Source organism: Rhinatrema bivittatum, chromosome 2 (genome assembly GCF_901001135.1).
Source record: "Rhinatrema bivittatum chromosome 2, aRhiBiv1.1, whole genome shotgun sequence".
NCBI lineage: Eukaryota > Metazoa > Chordata > Amphibia > Gymnophiona > Rhinatrematidae > Rhinatrema > Rhinatrema bivittatum.
Window position 1 is genome coordinate 261,719,103 of NC_042616.1, and position 14,265 is coordinate 261,733,367.

The following is a 14,265-nucleotide window of genomic DNA, read 5'->3' on the forward strand; positions in this document are numbered from 1 at the left end:
CTACATGAGATATAAAAAACTGGTCCGTGGACAAATACCTTAATCGCTCGGAAGAATTCGGGTCCACGCCCCCATATCCGCCTGCCACGTACCAGCAAGGCAGCATATCCAAAGACCGACCCCCACCTCATTTCCAGCAAGGGGACCCAAATGTACCCGGTGTGGTACCCACCCTTTTATGCGACATGGCCTTCTCTTCAGCCCCGTGGCTGACCCATCTTCATGAGGCAGCTCCAACCTGTTCAATAGCTCCCCAATTGGTCTCTGTGCCTGCCACAGGAATAAGACAGTGACTACATTTGTCTCATGCCCCCCCAAGTACCAATGCCAGCTGCGGCTGTCCCAAATTTGGTTAAAACTGCCTCAGTGGCCTCCTAAAAGTCATTGTTAAACAGGTCGTAACCAATGTCAGACAAATGAATCTTGTCCTGCTGGTACAATCCCTCACAAACGTTGTTAGCCCTCTCATGCAGCATCTGCCTTCCCTCCATATGCCCCATCTGCACCCCAATCTGCCTGTTTAACTTTCTCAGCCCTCGCTCCCAAAGCTTCTGATCAGTGAGTTTTATACAAGGGATAATGTTTGACCAAACAGTGCGTACTCCCAGGAACCACAAACTTGACTCAAGGAGATCCTTTCTTGCCTGCCGCAACAATTGTATGCAAGAGATAACCCCCAGATTGTTACCCCCAAGGTGCACAATTATGCTGTTTGGGGTGGCCGTGGAATCCCTTTTGGCCCGTAACCTAGGTATTTATTTATTTATTTTATTAAGTTTTTTATACCGTCACTAAGACAAGCCATTGTAACAGTTTACAAATCATAAAATAGCAAGAGCAATCCAAACAATTTTATATAAGTAGCAATAATTTTAAATTAGCTAAAAATATAAACAAATATTAAATGCTAAAATATACATTCATAATAAAATAGCACAGCTGTTAAAACATCCATAATGTAATCATTAAAAATTAAAACATTAAATAAAGCACAGGCTATAAGAGGTAGGAGCTGGCTCCAGCGCATTCCACATTTCCCCATCCATAAGATGCGCACCCCCTGGGTGGCCAGACCCCAAATGTGTTCCATTTCCACGCTCACGTGCCCTCCTGGCTGCCCAATGAATGATGTCCCATGATCCAAACCAGTACCAGCGTGGAGGTGCCTCTGAAAGCGGGAGAACAATTTTCGTTATGTGCTGTGGAGAGAAGTGTGAGTCTTATCTAACCTGACATATGAGTTCACTGCAGAGAAATACCACCTGCCTATCCATTGTACCACCTCTTTACCCAACCCAGTCTGGGCTGCGCTGGTGGAAGTCCTGATTCGGAAAGAGTGGGTCCCAAAATTGCCCGCATCCAGACCTACTGTTCCCAGAGCCTGCTTTAAGACTGCCGAAAATTGGTACCTTGAAAGAAGGACTTGATCCTCGTGGACCAGCAAGTGGGCCCCCCTGGCTGGTTGCACAGCAAGAAATGCCTCCAAATTTGTGACTGGGCATGTCTCCTGATAACTGAGCCGTCTGAGTGCCAATGTTGTCCCCCAACCCATTTGATCGTTTTTGACCTTGGGATGAGTATGTTCAACATATATCCTGATTTTTTCATATTCTTAATAAGAATGCCCGTACCCCATTTGTCCTGCTTAGAGGCTGCCACCAACTCACTTATGCACAATACACCAAAGAAAGGTGAGTGAAAAGGAAAGGCAAATAGGCAAGTTTCAAATTCTGAGTCATATATGTCACACAAAACATACCACGATTGTGTTATGGGATGCCTCCTGTCCTTTTTTGCCCCAATTTTCCTGGCCCAACCCTTCTTTTTAACCAGAAATCCCTTTGTAGGGTCTCCCCAACCCTGGGCCTCCATAAAGAAGGCAAGCCCTGCTAGCTGTTTCACAGCCACACCCATAGACAAACCCCTCTTCCTTTGCCCTGGAATGTATGCTACAATTAGGTCATCTGACATGGATCCCGCCTTCCATTCATGTTGGTTTAGGAAAGAGCATATTCTCGCATATCCTCTGAGTGGCATCCCAAGTAGCGAGAGCCACTGATCATTGCAGAAGTCTAGGGTAGCTGGATTCCAGTCTGCCATAAATGCTCGAGTATTGGTGTTCCAGCCTCATCAGCCACTGGTACTTGGTTTCGAAATAATATCCATTTAGCGCAAGACAGAGAATCCACTATGCCGTTGCACACCCCCAGGCACGTGATACGCTCTGATTGTGATGTTAATACTCAGGCTACTGAACACCACCTGCCTCGGGAGCTCAGCCACCCTGGGGCATTTTGCCGACTGCTTGTTCAGCACATAAACCACGGCCTGATTATCGCACCAGAAAACAATATGCTTATCGTGCAACGTGTCTGCCCATAGTACCAACGCCAATAGTATAGGGATTAGCTTCAAGAATGTGATGTTTGCTGTTAAGCCCACCTTGACCCAAGAGGCGGGCCATGGCGCAGCGCACCATGCACCTTGGCAGTTTAAACCAAATCCCCGGCCTCCTGAAGCGTCTGTATGTCCAAGTCATAGCTGGATATCAGGGGCTCCTGCCATATGGACACGCCATTGTCACCGCTCGAAAAAGAAGACCATATGCATACGTCCTCCCTCATAGGCGTGGATATCTTGATAAACTGGAGTGGGCGATGTATCCCAGCCATGGCAGCTGACAACCTGCACGAGAACGCTTTTCCCATAGGAATCACCCTGCAAGCGAAAGTAAGGGAGCCCAAAATGGACTGGACCTCTCGCAGTGTCAGCTTCTTGGCTCGTATGGCCCGATCCAAGATGCTGTGCAGTTTATGCAATTTGTCGTCAGGAAGTCTGGATATCATTCGCTCGTCGTCGACTCAATGCCCAGAAAACGTTTGGTGGTGGCCAGGCCTTCGGTCTCGCTTGGGCTAGTGGTACGCCAAAGTCTTTGGCTACTCCCTGAAAAACATGGAGGAGGCGTGCCGTGGTCTCAGTTCCGGCCGGAACAACGAACAGGAAGTCATCGAGGTAGTGGATAATGTTGTCTATGCCCACCGCTCTCCCGGCCACCCAGTGCAAGAAGGAACTGAATGACTCAAAATAGGAGCAGGACACGGAGCACCCCATGGGCATACACTTGTCAAAGTAGAATTGCCACGGAACTTGAATCCCAGCAGCGGGAAGTTCGATGGGTGAACTGGTAACAGACGAAATGCCAACTCGATGTTTTTGCCATCATTGCCACCCTTCTGTACTTCATCAGAAGGGATATGGCACTGTCGAATGAAGCATATTGAACAGAGCATTCCTCTTGAGGCTGATGGTCATTAACAGAGAGCTCCACAGGGTAAGAGAGGTTCTGGATAAGTCTGTATTTTCCCTGCTCCTTTTTTGGGACCACTACCAGAGGCGATAACACCATTTCTTGGAAAGGAAGGGTGGAGAAAGGACACGCCATTCTGCCCAAAGTGAGCTCCGTGTTCAATTTGTCCTGGATGATCTCGCTGTGACACGTCGTAGAGGGGACGGCGTTAGCCACCGAGTTGCAAATACTGCCTTGGTAGGGGATTCTAAATCTGTTCCGGAAGCCCTGCTCAATCCTTGTCTCCTCATCTCGTCTGGGGTATATAGGGCAAGCCAGCCCAGCATTCGGTCCAATTTGATTGATGAGGGAGCTTTCTGATATGCCTGAACGTCATTGCCCCAGGGCAGGATTCCCGCCCGTTGCTTTCCTGGTGCACTGAGTTACTGGATGGGGGGCTGAGCAAATCAAGCAAACGTGCTTGAACTTGCAATCCTTGAAGTAACAAGATGACTTGTTAAAGCGCCAGCAAGTATTGCTTGGAGTATTCCAGACCCTACCAGGGCCGCTGTTGAGGTGGCAGGTTTCTTTGACATTCGACCCCGGCCACCAGTGTCAATAGCCTTATTTGTCATTTGCTTCAACCAGACTTACATCCTGAATCCCCCAGGACATTAATCGATTTTCCTCAATCGAGGCCCAGAAGCACTCAACATAATTCAGCCAGGCCCATCCTTCATATTGCCTGTATGACTCCAAAATGGTGTCAGCGTAACTGAGCATGGGGCCACATTGTGATGGATCATCCAAGGTAACCACACTCATCATTCTCAGAAATGCTCGCACCCAGTTTATAATGTTCCGTGGAACCTTTGTGTCATTGACTGGTGAAGGATTATTGTTCTTGGCCTTTCTCTTGTCGCATAGCCTCTTTCCATAAGCCTGAAGATGTCTGTGTATTGCCATTTTCTTAATCTTCTGCGCAGTGACCAAGGCACGCTCTCCCACAACTGGGATAGACTCGTCAGCGCTGGAGAGCCTCTAGCTGTCTTCCCGGGATGTACACACCTTCGCAGAGCTGTCCTCATCCGAACTCTCAGAATCGGAAGTTGTTCTAGGACTACTGGAGCTGAAACTGTCTCTGTGCTTCTGTTTCTCCTTCCTTTTTCTTTTCACCACTTGTGCCACCACCCCGCCAATGCCGGGAGACAGTGAAGAGGAGCCCCCCCCCCTTCTGCCTCCAAAGGGGCCACCCTTGCCATACTCTGGATGTTGTCCTGACCTTCACCCTGGGCTTTGATAGTTAGCCTCGCCACCAACTTGTTACGCTGGTATCATGCCGCTGATGTTCACTGCTGGGGTAGCAGCAGATCTCTCCCGAGCATCCTGAATGGAGTGCCCCTTTTGTTGTCTTGGCCATTGCACTCATGGGTATGGTGTAAACTGTGCACCCCCTGGGAAGCCTACCGGGGACCACTGCGACACAGCGCTGTAAATGTGCGGGTTGATGCTCCAATTACTGGGCGGATACCATGGCCATGCACTAGGAAGTCCTACTCCGGAGGAGAAACTAGTACTGTGGGGGAGGGTCGTGCTGAAAGGGGGCCATGCTGGGGGGACCTGAAGCTGAGGGAAGATCATTGTGTATCCACTTGCTTGATCGCTGTGCTGTCGAGCTGGTGATGCGGCATTCTCCTATCTGGGCATAACAGGCTGTGCTGGATCTGGAGGGGGTTCCGACTCCACTTGTGGCTGTGGCTGTTCCTGCCCTTGTGGGATTGTTACGACTGGAACGCCGAGTGCCTCTTACGGGTTGTCTTCGTTGGTAGGCTTGAGCAGCAAGGGTTCCACTTGTCCATCCCTCTCCTGCGTCAAGTGGTCCGTCTTGTGCCGGCTCACCCCCTTCTGAGCCCCGCTCTTCTCCCTGCTTTGGGAAGTCTGTGACCGGTTCCGTTGGCCCTCCGATTGATTATGCTGACCACACTCCATTGGACAGCCCTCCCCCTCGAGCCCCTTTCGAACCCTGTCACTCACTGGATCAGGAACATCTCTGCCATCTCCCCGACATGTTTTGAAGGTGGCCGGCCCCTCCTAGTGGCAGCAGGACTCTTCTTTTCTTCTTCTCTCTACTTTTCTTCTTTTCTTTTTTTTTTTTTAATTCAAATAGTGGATAAAGGAAAGAAAGAGCCCCCGCTTCGCTGACCCCCATGTGTACGATGGGAGGAGCAGACCATTGTGCTGACTGCCCCGGGAGCAAAATCACGCTTCCCTATTTTTTTATTTTTAATAAAGTGCCCTGCAATTTTGGAAAAAAGGTAGCGGCAGTTAAAGCCTCACGTCGGGAGGCGAGGAAATGCTGCCGACTGAGGCTGGTGCGAGTTGCAGGGAGAAGAAGAGGTTGTCACTTACTACACAGTTGCCGGCAAAAAGGGCCACCCATGGGTGACGCTGAGCCCTTTAAACGCTGCTGACACATAATCAGCCTGGGGGCCAGCTGCTCCCAGTGATGTCGGCAGAAGCCCGCCGAAAAGAGGCCGGCCCGATGACATCAGAAAAAGGTGATGATCACGTGGCCATGGGCTCGGCACGGCCCCAGGTCACCCCTGGGCTCCAGGCATTTGGCACGGGCCCACACATTTCTTACACTCAACAGCCCTTGTGAAAGTTCCTGTGCACATCTTCGAAACATGCAGTGGGGGGATGGCAGAGAGGTTCCTGATCCAGTGAGTGACGGGGTTCGAAAGAGGCTCGAGGGGGAAGACTGTCCGATGGAGCACGGTCGGCACAATCGATTGGAGGGCCAGCGGGACTGGTCACAGACTTCCCAAAGCAGGGGGAAGAGCAGGGCTCAGAAGGTGGTGAGCTGACGCAAGATGGACCACTTGATACAGGAGAGGGACGGACAAGAGGGACCCTTGCCACTCGAGCCTACCAGCGAAGACAACCTGCGAGAGACTCTCAGCTCCAGAAAATGATCCATCCTGCACTCGGTGCAGTCATCCTTAATCAACTATGTATAATTCACCAATTTGTAAATTTATAGCTCTCGACTACTTTTGTAGCCCCAGTACAGAACATTTTAAAGTGTGATTCAATATTTGTGGTGTCAGACTATTGCGGCTAGGATGTGTTTTATAATAAACTCATACTTAGTTTATGGCCACCGTTATAAATACACATTCATGACTCAACAGCTCATGCTGAAGCTTCTGCGTGCATATTCACGGCTCCAGAAAATGATCCATCCTGCACCCAGTACAGGCATCCTCAATGAACTATGTATATTTCTCCAATTTGTAAGATTGTGGTTCCCGACTACTTTTACAGCCCCTGCATGAATGTTAGCATCTGCTCTTTATCAGTTAAAAAGAGTGTCTTGCCCGCATGCTAGATTCGTAGCTTTGCAGGAAAGAACACTGAAAAGCCGATCCCGCATTTATGTAGCTCTGAGCATAAAGGCGAGAGTTCTTTCCTCTGGGCTGCTACTTTGGATGAATAATTATTAAATATTAAGATCTTATTCCCATTATTTGGCAGAGCCTTTAGTGCAATAAGCATTCAAAATTTTTTTTTATCAGCCCAATTTAAAATATGGGTAATTTCAGGTCTCTGCCTGTTGTCATTCTCATGCACCAGCCCCACCCTATGAGCTCATTCATATGTTGTAGAGTGTGCCCCAGCAAGTAAACCTACCACTTCTGGGAGCCATTTTTCAAAAAGTGTTTGCAGGTATCTCTCCTTTAAAGTCTCTGGAAGACCAATAACTCTTAGGTTATTCCGCCAATTCCTGTTCTCTTAGTTTTCAACTTTAGCCATCAACTCTGCATTTTCTTTTTGGAGTGTAGTAATTTGTACATGCATCTGTACTGCATGATCTTCTCATGCCAATAGTCGACTCTCTACCTCCATCAGATGCAGGCTTTGTGCATCCAAAACCTCTTTGATTTAGTCTATTGTGGAATGAATTTTCAATAATCTGTCCTCTAAGGATGCTGAGACACTATTAGAAATGGTGAGTATAACTTCTTCCAATAACACTGCCATGACTTTTTCTATCGCAGGTCGAGGCGATGCCGTCGCCATCTTTGAATCCAAAGGCAATCCTTTTTCACAAGACACTCTACTAGATTTTGCACTCATAACTCGGTATCTACGAATTGGGAAAGAGTCCATCTAAGAACACTGATTCATTGACTTTAGTTTAACTTGATCAAATCACAGATCGCAGAGCCGTGTTTGATTGTTGCAGAGTGGGTCCCCAGAGCATACCATCACACAATACCAGAAGTCTGAAATTTTCATTCTTTTTTAAAATTTTGTACTGTCTTCCATCACATAGTTTTATATTTTTACTTTGAATATTATAAGTAGCGATCAGTATATTGATATGGTAAGCATTTGGGGGGATTCATATCATATGTAGGAGCTTACTGTATTCTGTATAAAGCACTGTTGATATTCTGGCATTAACTTTTATTTTCTTTCCTGTCTAGGTAAAGGCAGGGGCAGGAAAAGGAAACATTCTGATTCAGAAAATGAAGGTGAATATACTCCAGCGAAGAAGCAAGCCAGATCATCAACAGGAAAGGTCAGGCCACAAATGGTTATATCATGTAATGGGGGTTAGAAGGAGCTTTATTTTGGTATACAATAAAGAACATCTCCCACAATTACTATAAATATATATTTTATTCTTGTTCATATCCAAGAAACGTGCTTTATTTTAAAAACATTAAGATGTGCTTGTAACTATCCTTTCAGTTCTCGTAGAGTTTAAAAAAAAAACCCAAATTATTTTAATTCAAAGTGGGCTAAGATGTCTCTAAAAACAAGCATACTCATAAAGCCAACCCACAACATGAAGATCTTCTCTTGTCTGGAGTGTATTGGATTACAGTTGTATATCACTATGCAAACACTAGAAATTATGGGGAAAAAGGAGGATGTTTTGGTTTTTGATATTCACTGCCGCTGGAAAACTACTGGATTATTGGCAGGCTTTGTGATATTCATTTTTCAAATCAGCCTTCATTTTAATTTTGAAAATAATACTTTTTGTTCATTTCATGTTGTAAGGTTTTATTAAAAAGTGACAATTTAGGTAGTAACAGGGAGAATGCAGAGACACAGCTAGGGCTCAGGTGAAAATAATTCTTACTAAATTAATTTCATGAGTTTTATTCAGGTTTCCTGGAAGGGAAACTAACTTATAAATGGGCTCTGACCGACGGCCCGCAAATGCTCAGTAGAGAGCAGCTCTACTGCTCATGCGCGGGCAGGAGAGCACGTCAGTCAGAGCGGAGCTACAATATGGCGCTGGGAGGAGCAGCAGCGTAGCGGCGGCGATATCGGGAGGAGTAGCGATGGCAGCATCGGAGTGTCGGGCAGGCCAGCATATGGCGCTGGGAGGAAATGCAGCGGCGGGGAGGAGCAGCTGAGGCGCGCGCGATGGAGGGATCCCTGGAGACCTCCCGTCTCCATGTCTGCGCCTTCCAGCGAGAGCGGGGCCACACTGAAGAGAACAAGAGGGAGAGGGAAGGTGAGGGGATGGAAGGAAAAGGGATGTGAGTGAATAAATGGGAAGCGTAAGGTTGTGGAGAACCGAAAAAGAGGGAGTGGAGGAGGGCTGAGGGAGAGGGAAGGGGTTGTGGATAAGATGAGAGGGGATGAGAGTGAGGGATGGGATTGAGAGAGGGTGGAAAGTGACTGAGGGAAGGGGAGGGAGAATGATGGGGGGAGGTGAAAGTGAGGGAAGGGGGGTTTCAGTGAAAGGGGAGGGAGGTAGTGGGAGAAAGAGGGTAAGACTGAATACGGTGCACTATTTTCGTTGTCTCAGTACTGAAAGAATATAATTGAAATTGAGAAAATTCAAAGAGCTACAATAAGGGAAATGGCGCATATATATTTTTGGAAAGAATAACTGGAGGTAAGTATGGTCACTGCGGTAAAAAACTGGAGATAGGGGAAATATGATTATATTATTTTGGTTACATTTAAGAGGTCCATGCAAAGATTTGTTTAGAATTTGCATTTCAAGTGGAAAGGCTGCTATTAGTAGAGGACATTGGCTAAAAGTAATCAAAGATAAATTTACAATAAATCCACATTACATTCAAGCCATTTAGCTGAGAAGACTTATTAGGCACCTCAGGCCTAGATTTATCAAAATGCTATAAATATAGCAGAAATAGTGCCCACGATCAAGGGGGCGTGGTTAGAATAATTTCCCTGTTCCCGCATTGCATAGGTAATTTCTACAAGCTGCGATAAATTTTTCACACTAGTGCTAATTTTCACATCACATGCTGATTAATCCACCGCAGGCATGTTATCAACCGAAAAGGTTTTTATCACACGTGGTGTTTGAGGGGGGACAGAGAGATTTTGTAAAGACCTTTACCTTTCATTGCTCTAAATGACAGAAAATCTTCAGTGATGTCAACTTTGCTGTTCGTACCTCTGACTGTGTATGTAAAACTGTCCCCCAAACCTACCCTACCCAGAGTTAAAAGTGCCCCCTCTTACAGCGGTATAAATAGTAAAGTCACAACAAAAAATGTGCGGCATACAATATACTGGACAAAAACAATATGACAAACAAACAATTATTTATTTTACATTTGCACACTGAATAGTGTGCATAACATTCAATGTATGGTATATAATATTGTAAGTACAAAAGGGCCCCGACACGACCATGTTTCGCTTCCAGCTGCGTCAGGGGGACTGAATTTTTTCAAAATCTAAAAATTGAAAATTAAATATATTACTGTACAGGTAGGCGTCCTACACAAATTATGCCAAATTTTTAATATGTAGCTAGAAAGGACAGAAGCAAAGCACAGGTAATTGTGAAACTCCAAAGCAGGTAACAGAAGATATAGAAGTGAGAAGACAGCGGGGGGGGGGGGGGGGGGGGGGGGGGGGGGGGCATAGGATTAAGGTATTGTATATGTGTAAGAATATTGGCGATATAGTTACAGGATTCAAGGACACTTAAGTGTATATTATGTGAATCAGGTGATTCTAACTATTGGGGAACCCGCTGGATTCAGCTGAAACAAAGAAACAAGCCAGACTAAGACATCAGTTACGCCGGGGTGTCACCAAAGTTTGGAAGAGAGTTTTGAAAAGACGGCTATAAGGAGCCGAGATGTGTATTTGCCATTGTTAATGACAAGCCGATCAGGAAAAAGAAAGTACAGGGGTGAAAGTACCTTACGAGGTGACTAAGGAGAACTCGGGTGGTTAAAGTTGGCTCATAACTCAGAGCTCAATATGCTGGAGACATCACAGCTGGGGTCAAAGCAAAACTCCTATGAAAAAAATAAAAGATGATAAAAAAGTCAAAAGATCAAAGGAATTAGAAAGGTTGGGGGGGTGTGAATCAGAAAGCACAACAACCTTAACCAAAAGGATAGAGAATAGTAATGGCAGCATACGTAGAGCGGCTAACCTTTAGTGGTGAAGATTCAACAGAAAGCTTACCGGGAAGGTCGTCAACGCCGCAGATATTGGGATGCTTGTAGGGGTATTCAGATTAATGGTTTAGCGCAAATGGTGTATATGCAGAACTTTTGCCTCTGTTATTTTACCTCATCTCTGAAATCAAATTACAAATGTGACAGGTTGTACATCCGAAACGTGAACTCAAAAAGAATCATATTGCTAACGCAAGCTTCATGTGCAAGCACTCACCCGCTACCATGCGGGCGAAGGAGGTATATAATGTATTTCCAAAATGCTTGAAAATTGGATCGAGCCGGTCTCCAAGTAAAGGGATCAAACTAAGAATAAGACAAATTATGTAAAAAGATCGTTGCCACAGGGTCCGCGAAAGTAATAATGAAGGATAGAAAACAAACTTACAGTCCAAGGGGGTTATACACCTCACCGCGATGTGCCAGAAAGAAACCCTCGACTCCAGCGTTTAAATGGGCGAATACACAGTAAAAACGCGTGAAAAACAGGGGAAGTCATATGACCCAGGTTTGGCAGTATCTGAAAATCGACCAGGTGATACTGTATAACATTAGACAGACATCTCATATAGCGTCAATGGATTAGACACTTAAATGAAAACTGAAAGAGTACTTATTAGACTTGTGATTAAGACGGGGTAAGATTGGAAAAAGAAAAAATAACAAATAAAATGGTAGATTATGGGAACGGGGAGGGGAGGCAGGGGGGGAAAGAAAGAGGGGGGAAGGTGAGGAGGAGGAGGGGGGGTGGTTAGTAGAGGTTAAACCGTGTGAACTAAACAATCAGGGTTAGGAATTAACTAAAAAATCCCCGGGTAGACCCGTTTAATATAAGACCATTGCTCCTACCATGTGACAGGGGCTGACCAATGGCACCGGTAGCCCCTGTGACATAGTAAGGGCAAAGGCTATTGATGCCATTTTGAATACTGGCAGCCGACAGCCCGAGTGCAGGAGATTGCTCCAGGACCCCCGCTGGACCACCAGGGACTTTTGGCAATTTTTGGGGGTCAGGAGGGTGGGGGGTTGTAGTTAATTAAATTTAAAGAGTTGGGATGGGGGTTTTTTTTGGAAACGAATACATATGTAACTAATGAACGGATCGGGGTCCCCCGAGAACAAATGCAACGGATTTGGGTCCCGACGAATACCGAATGGGACGAATCCGTCCCTGCTGCACATCCCTACTGCACAGTAGTTAGTCTTTGCAACTGTTCCTACTGCCTCTTTTGATTATTCTCCATGTCTGATTAAAAAAAAATTAAGTATTGTATTTAGGATTTGGGCAAAATGGTAAAGATAAAAGCTCTGAGGAGCTTGACTTTCTCGAAGAACTACTGTTCTAATAAATTATTTTTTCATTTTGACTTCAGAAATCCAAGAAAGTACCATCTCAACATGAATCTGATGGAGACATCTTCCCATCAGACTTTGGCTCTGAGAGCGCATCACGACAGCAGCCAGGTCGAGCTAGAAAAGAAGTGAAATATTTTGTGGAATCCGATGAAGAAGATGATTTTGATATGTATTAATTAAATGCCCAAATGAGCACACAAACATTTTCCAACAAAATATCTTGTGTAGTCTTTTTGTCCTTTCTGTCGCAGACTTTTGTACATTTGGCTTATGTTATGTGATGCTGTAATTGATGGTTTTTATTATTGTGTGTAGGCATTTTAACATTGTTGTTACATATACAGTTTTATGCTCTTTTTTACTCATTGAAATGTCATGTATTTGTCTGATGGGCTTGTAGAAATGTTTTAGATTGCTGTGCTAAAGCACACATTTTAATTGTCATGGTTGCAAACTGCAAACCCTGCTTTTTGAAATGAAGTTGAAACATTAAAAATTGAACTGTATAACTAGTGTCTGGTGTGAACATCAGGACTAAAGTGATCTTAGAATAAATATATTTTATTCTTTGACAGAAGACTCCATGGAAAAAAAAGGTAAACAGTATATGTACATATAAATCATTGTTAAACAATTTCAATGGATAAACAGAGCTAGTGAAAGTACATCACAGACTGCTAAAATAGTTTAATAAAACCCACTAGTGCTTCATATGAGACATGAGAAACTCTGAAACAGGAATTTTGTAACCACACTACCACAGCTTCCTCCTCCATTGGGGATTGAGCAGAGTAAGAGAGGCAGATCCAGTGCCTTGGGGCATTCCACCATTGACTCCTTAATGCTAGATGCATTGGGAACACTTGTGTTTGAACATTGGGAAATACCAAACCCCTGCTGTTATATAGTAAACCAGCCTTCTCATCTCCCATGAAGTGACTCTAATGACTTGTAAACAGGTATCGAAAACCAGTAACACTGAAAAGTGTTCTGCCTTTGAGGCTATTACTGGAAAAAATGCAGATGGTGGTATTTTTTTGAAACCAGATCAGCCTAGTACCAAGACACTCTTTTTGTAATTAGAAAGTGACATTAACATTTGAACAAATTGTACTGGATTCGTTGAAGAGGCAGTTACACTGATACAGAAGAATTCACTTCTGCAAATATAGTGAATTTTTTTATGTTGTAGTTCTGGTAGGAGATGGCATAAAAGATGCAATTGAGGGCATATAACAAGCAAAGACATACTTTTCCATACTAACTAAATCAGATTCTTAAATTTTTTTGTTTGCTTTTAATCTGGACATGTACAGTTAGTCCATTTTGTTACCTTGTGATAGTCTTGATCATTTTATGTATGCAAGACGAGAGGAAAACATCAAATATCCACTAGAGAGAGAATGGAGTCTTACAGTTGAATGTACAAGTCCTCAAAGTAAGATTTTAAAACCAGCTTCCAATCGGTCATGTCATGCAATCTTTGATGTTCATAAGAGAAAACAAAAGCTTAAACTAATTCCTTGTGCGAAATGGCAGATTCAGATTTTTAAATGTCAAAAGGTTTAAAATGTTTCTTTTTCTAGGTTTTCAAAGTCCAACAGAATCAAGAATTCAAACGGCAAAGGGTATATGTCTGTATAGATCTCAAACATCTTGGTCCTTTCTTGAGTTTATGTATGTGAGTTCAGAAATTATGCAGCAATGTGCATGTGTTCTTTTTTTTTTTTTTTTTTTTAATCCCCTGTATATTAACAGATAGGAATGCATAAAGTGGCTGAATAGTATTATTGCACCTGGGGTGCTTCTGTATTAACGCTATTGTTTTCCACTGAACTGGGTGAGATGCTAGGACTCTGCTCTGTAGTGTTTCCACTTGGGCTTGGTGTCCCTGGTTCATGGCCTTCTGAGTTTTCCAGCATTTCTTGGATGAGAGGTGGCATTGATCCAGGGATTTCCATCTTTAATGTGATAACACGTTCAGCTCCTTAAAAAATAAAATTAGAATTGTCACTGGTTAGAACTATCTCAGCACCAGTAAGGCCAAACATTGATACCCAAAAGGTACCCCTCATAAAAGAATCTTATCTGACTACATTGTTTTTTCTTGTAAAGATGGTTTCTCTGAATTTTTCATTTTAA

At 44.4% G+C, this 14,265-nt stretch overlaps 2 protein-coding genes across 3 annotated transcripts in view; one reads left to right on the forward strand and one right to left on the reverse strand.

Moving 5' to 3' along the window:
• Positions 1–12,629, forward strand: part of TOP2B (DNA topoisomerase II beta) — a 777,593-nt gene extending 764,964 nt beyond the window's left edge. Inside the window, 2 exon segments of the mRNA XM_029589448.1 lie at positions 7,780–7,874; positions 12,141–12,629. Coding sequence (XP_029445308.1) covers positions 7,780–7,874; positions 12,141–12,299 — 254 coding nt within the window. The 3' untranslated portion in view covers positions 12,300–12,629.
• A 1,185-nt stretch (positions 12,630–13,814) lies between these two features.
• Positions 13,815–14,265, reverse strand: part of RARB (retinoic acid receptor beta) — a 399,229-nt gene continuing 398,778 nt past the window's right edge. For both annotated transcript variants that reach the window (XM_029589452.1, XM_029589450.1), the window contains one exon: positions 13,815–14,110. In XM_029589452.1, coding sequence (XP_029445312.1) covers positions 13,911–14,110 — 200 coding nt within the window. In that variant the 3' untranslated portion in view covers positions 13,815–13,910. The remainder of the gene's footprint in view (positions 14,111–14,265) is intronic.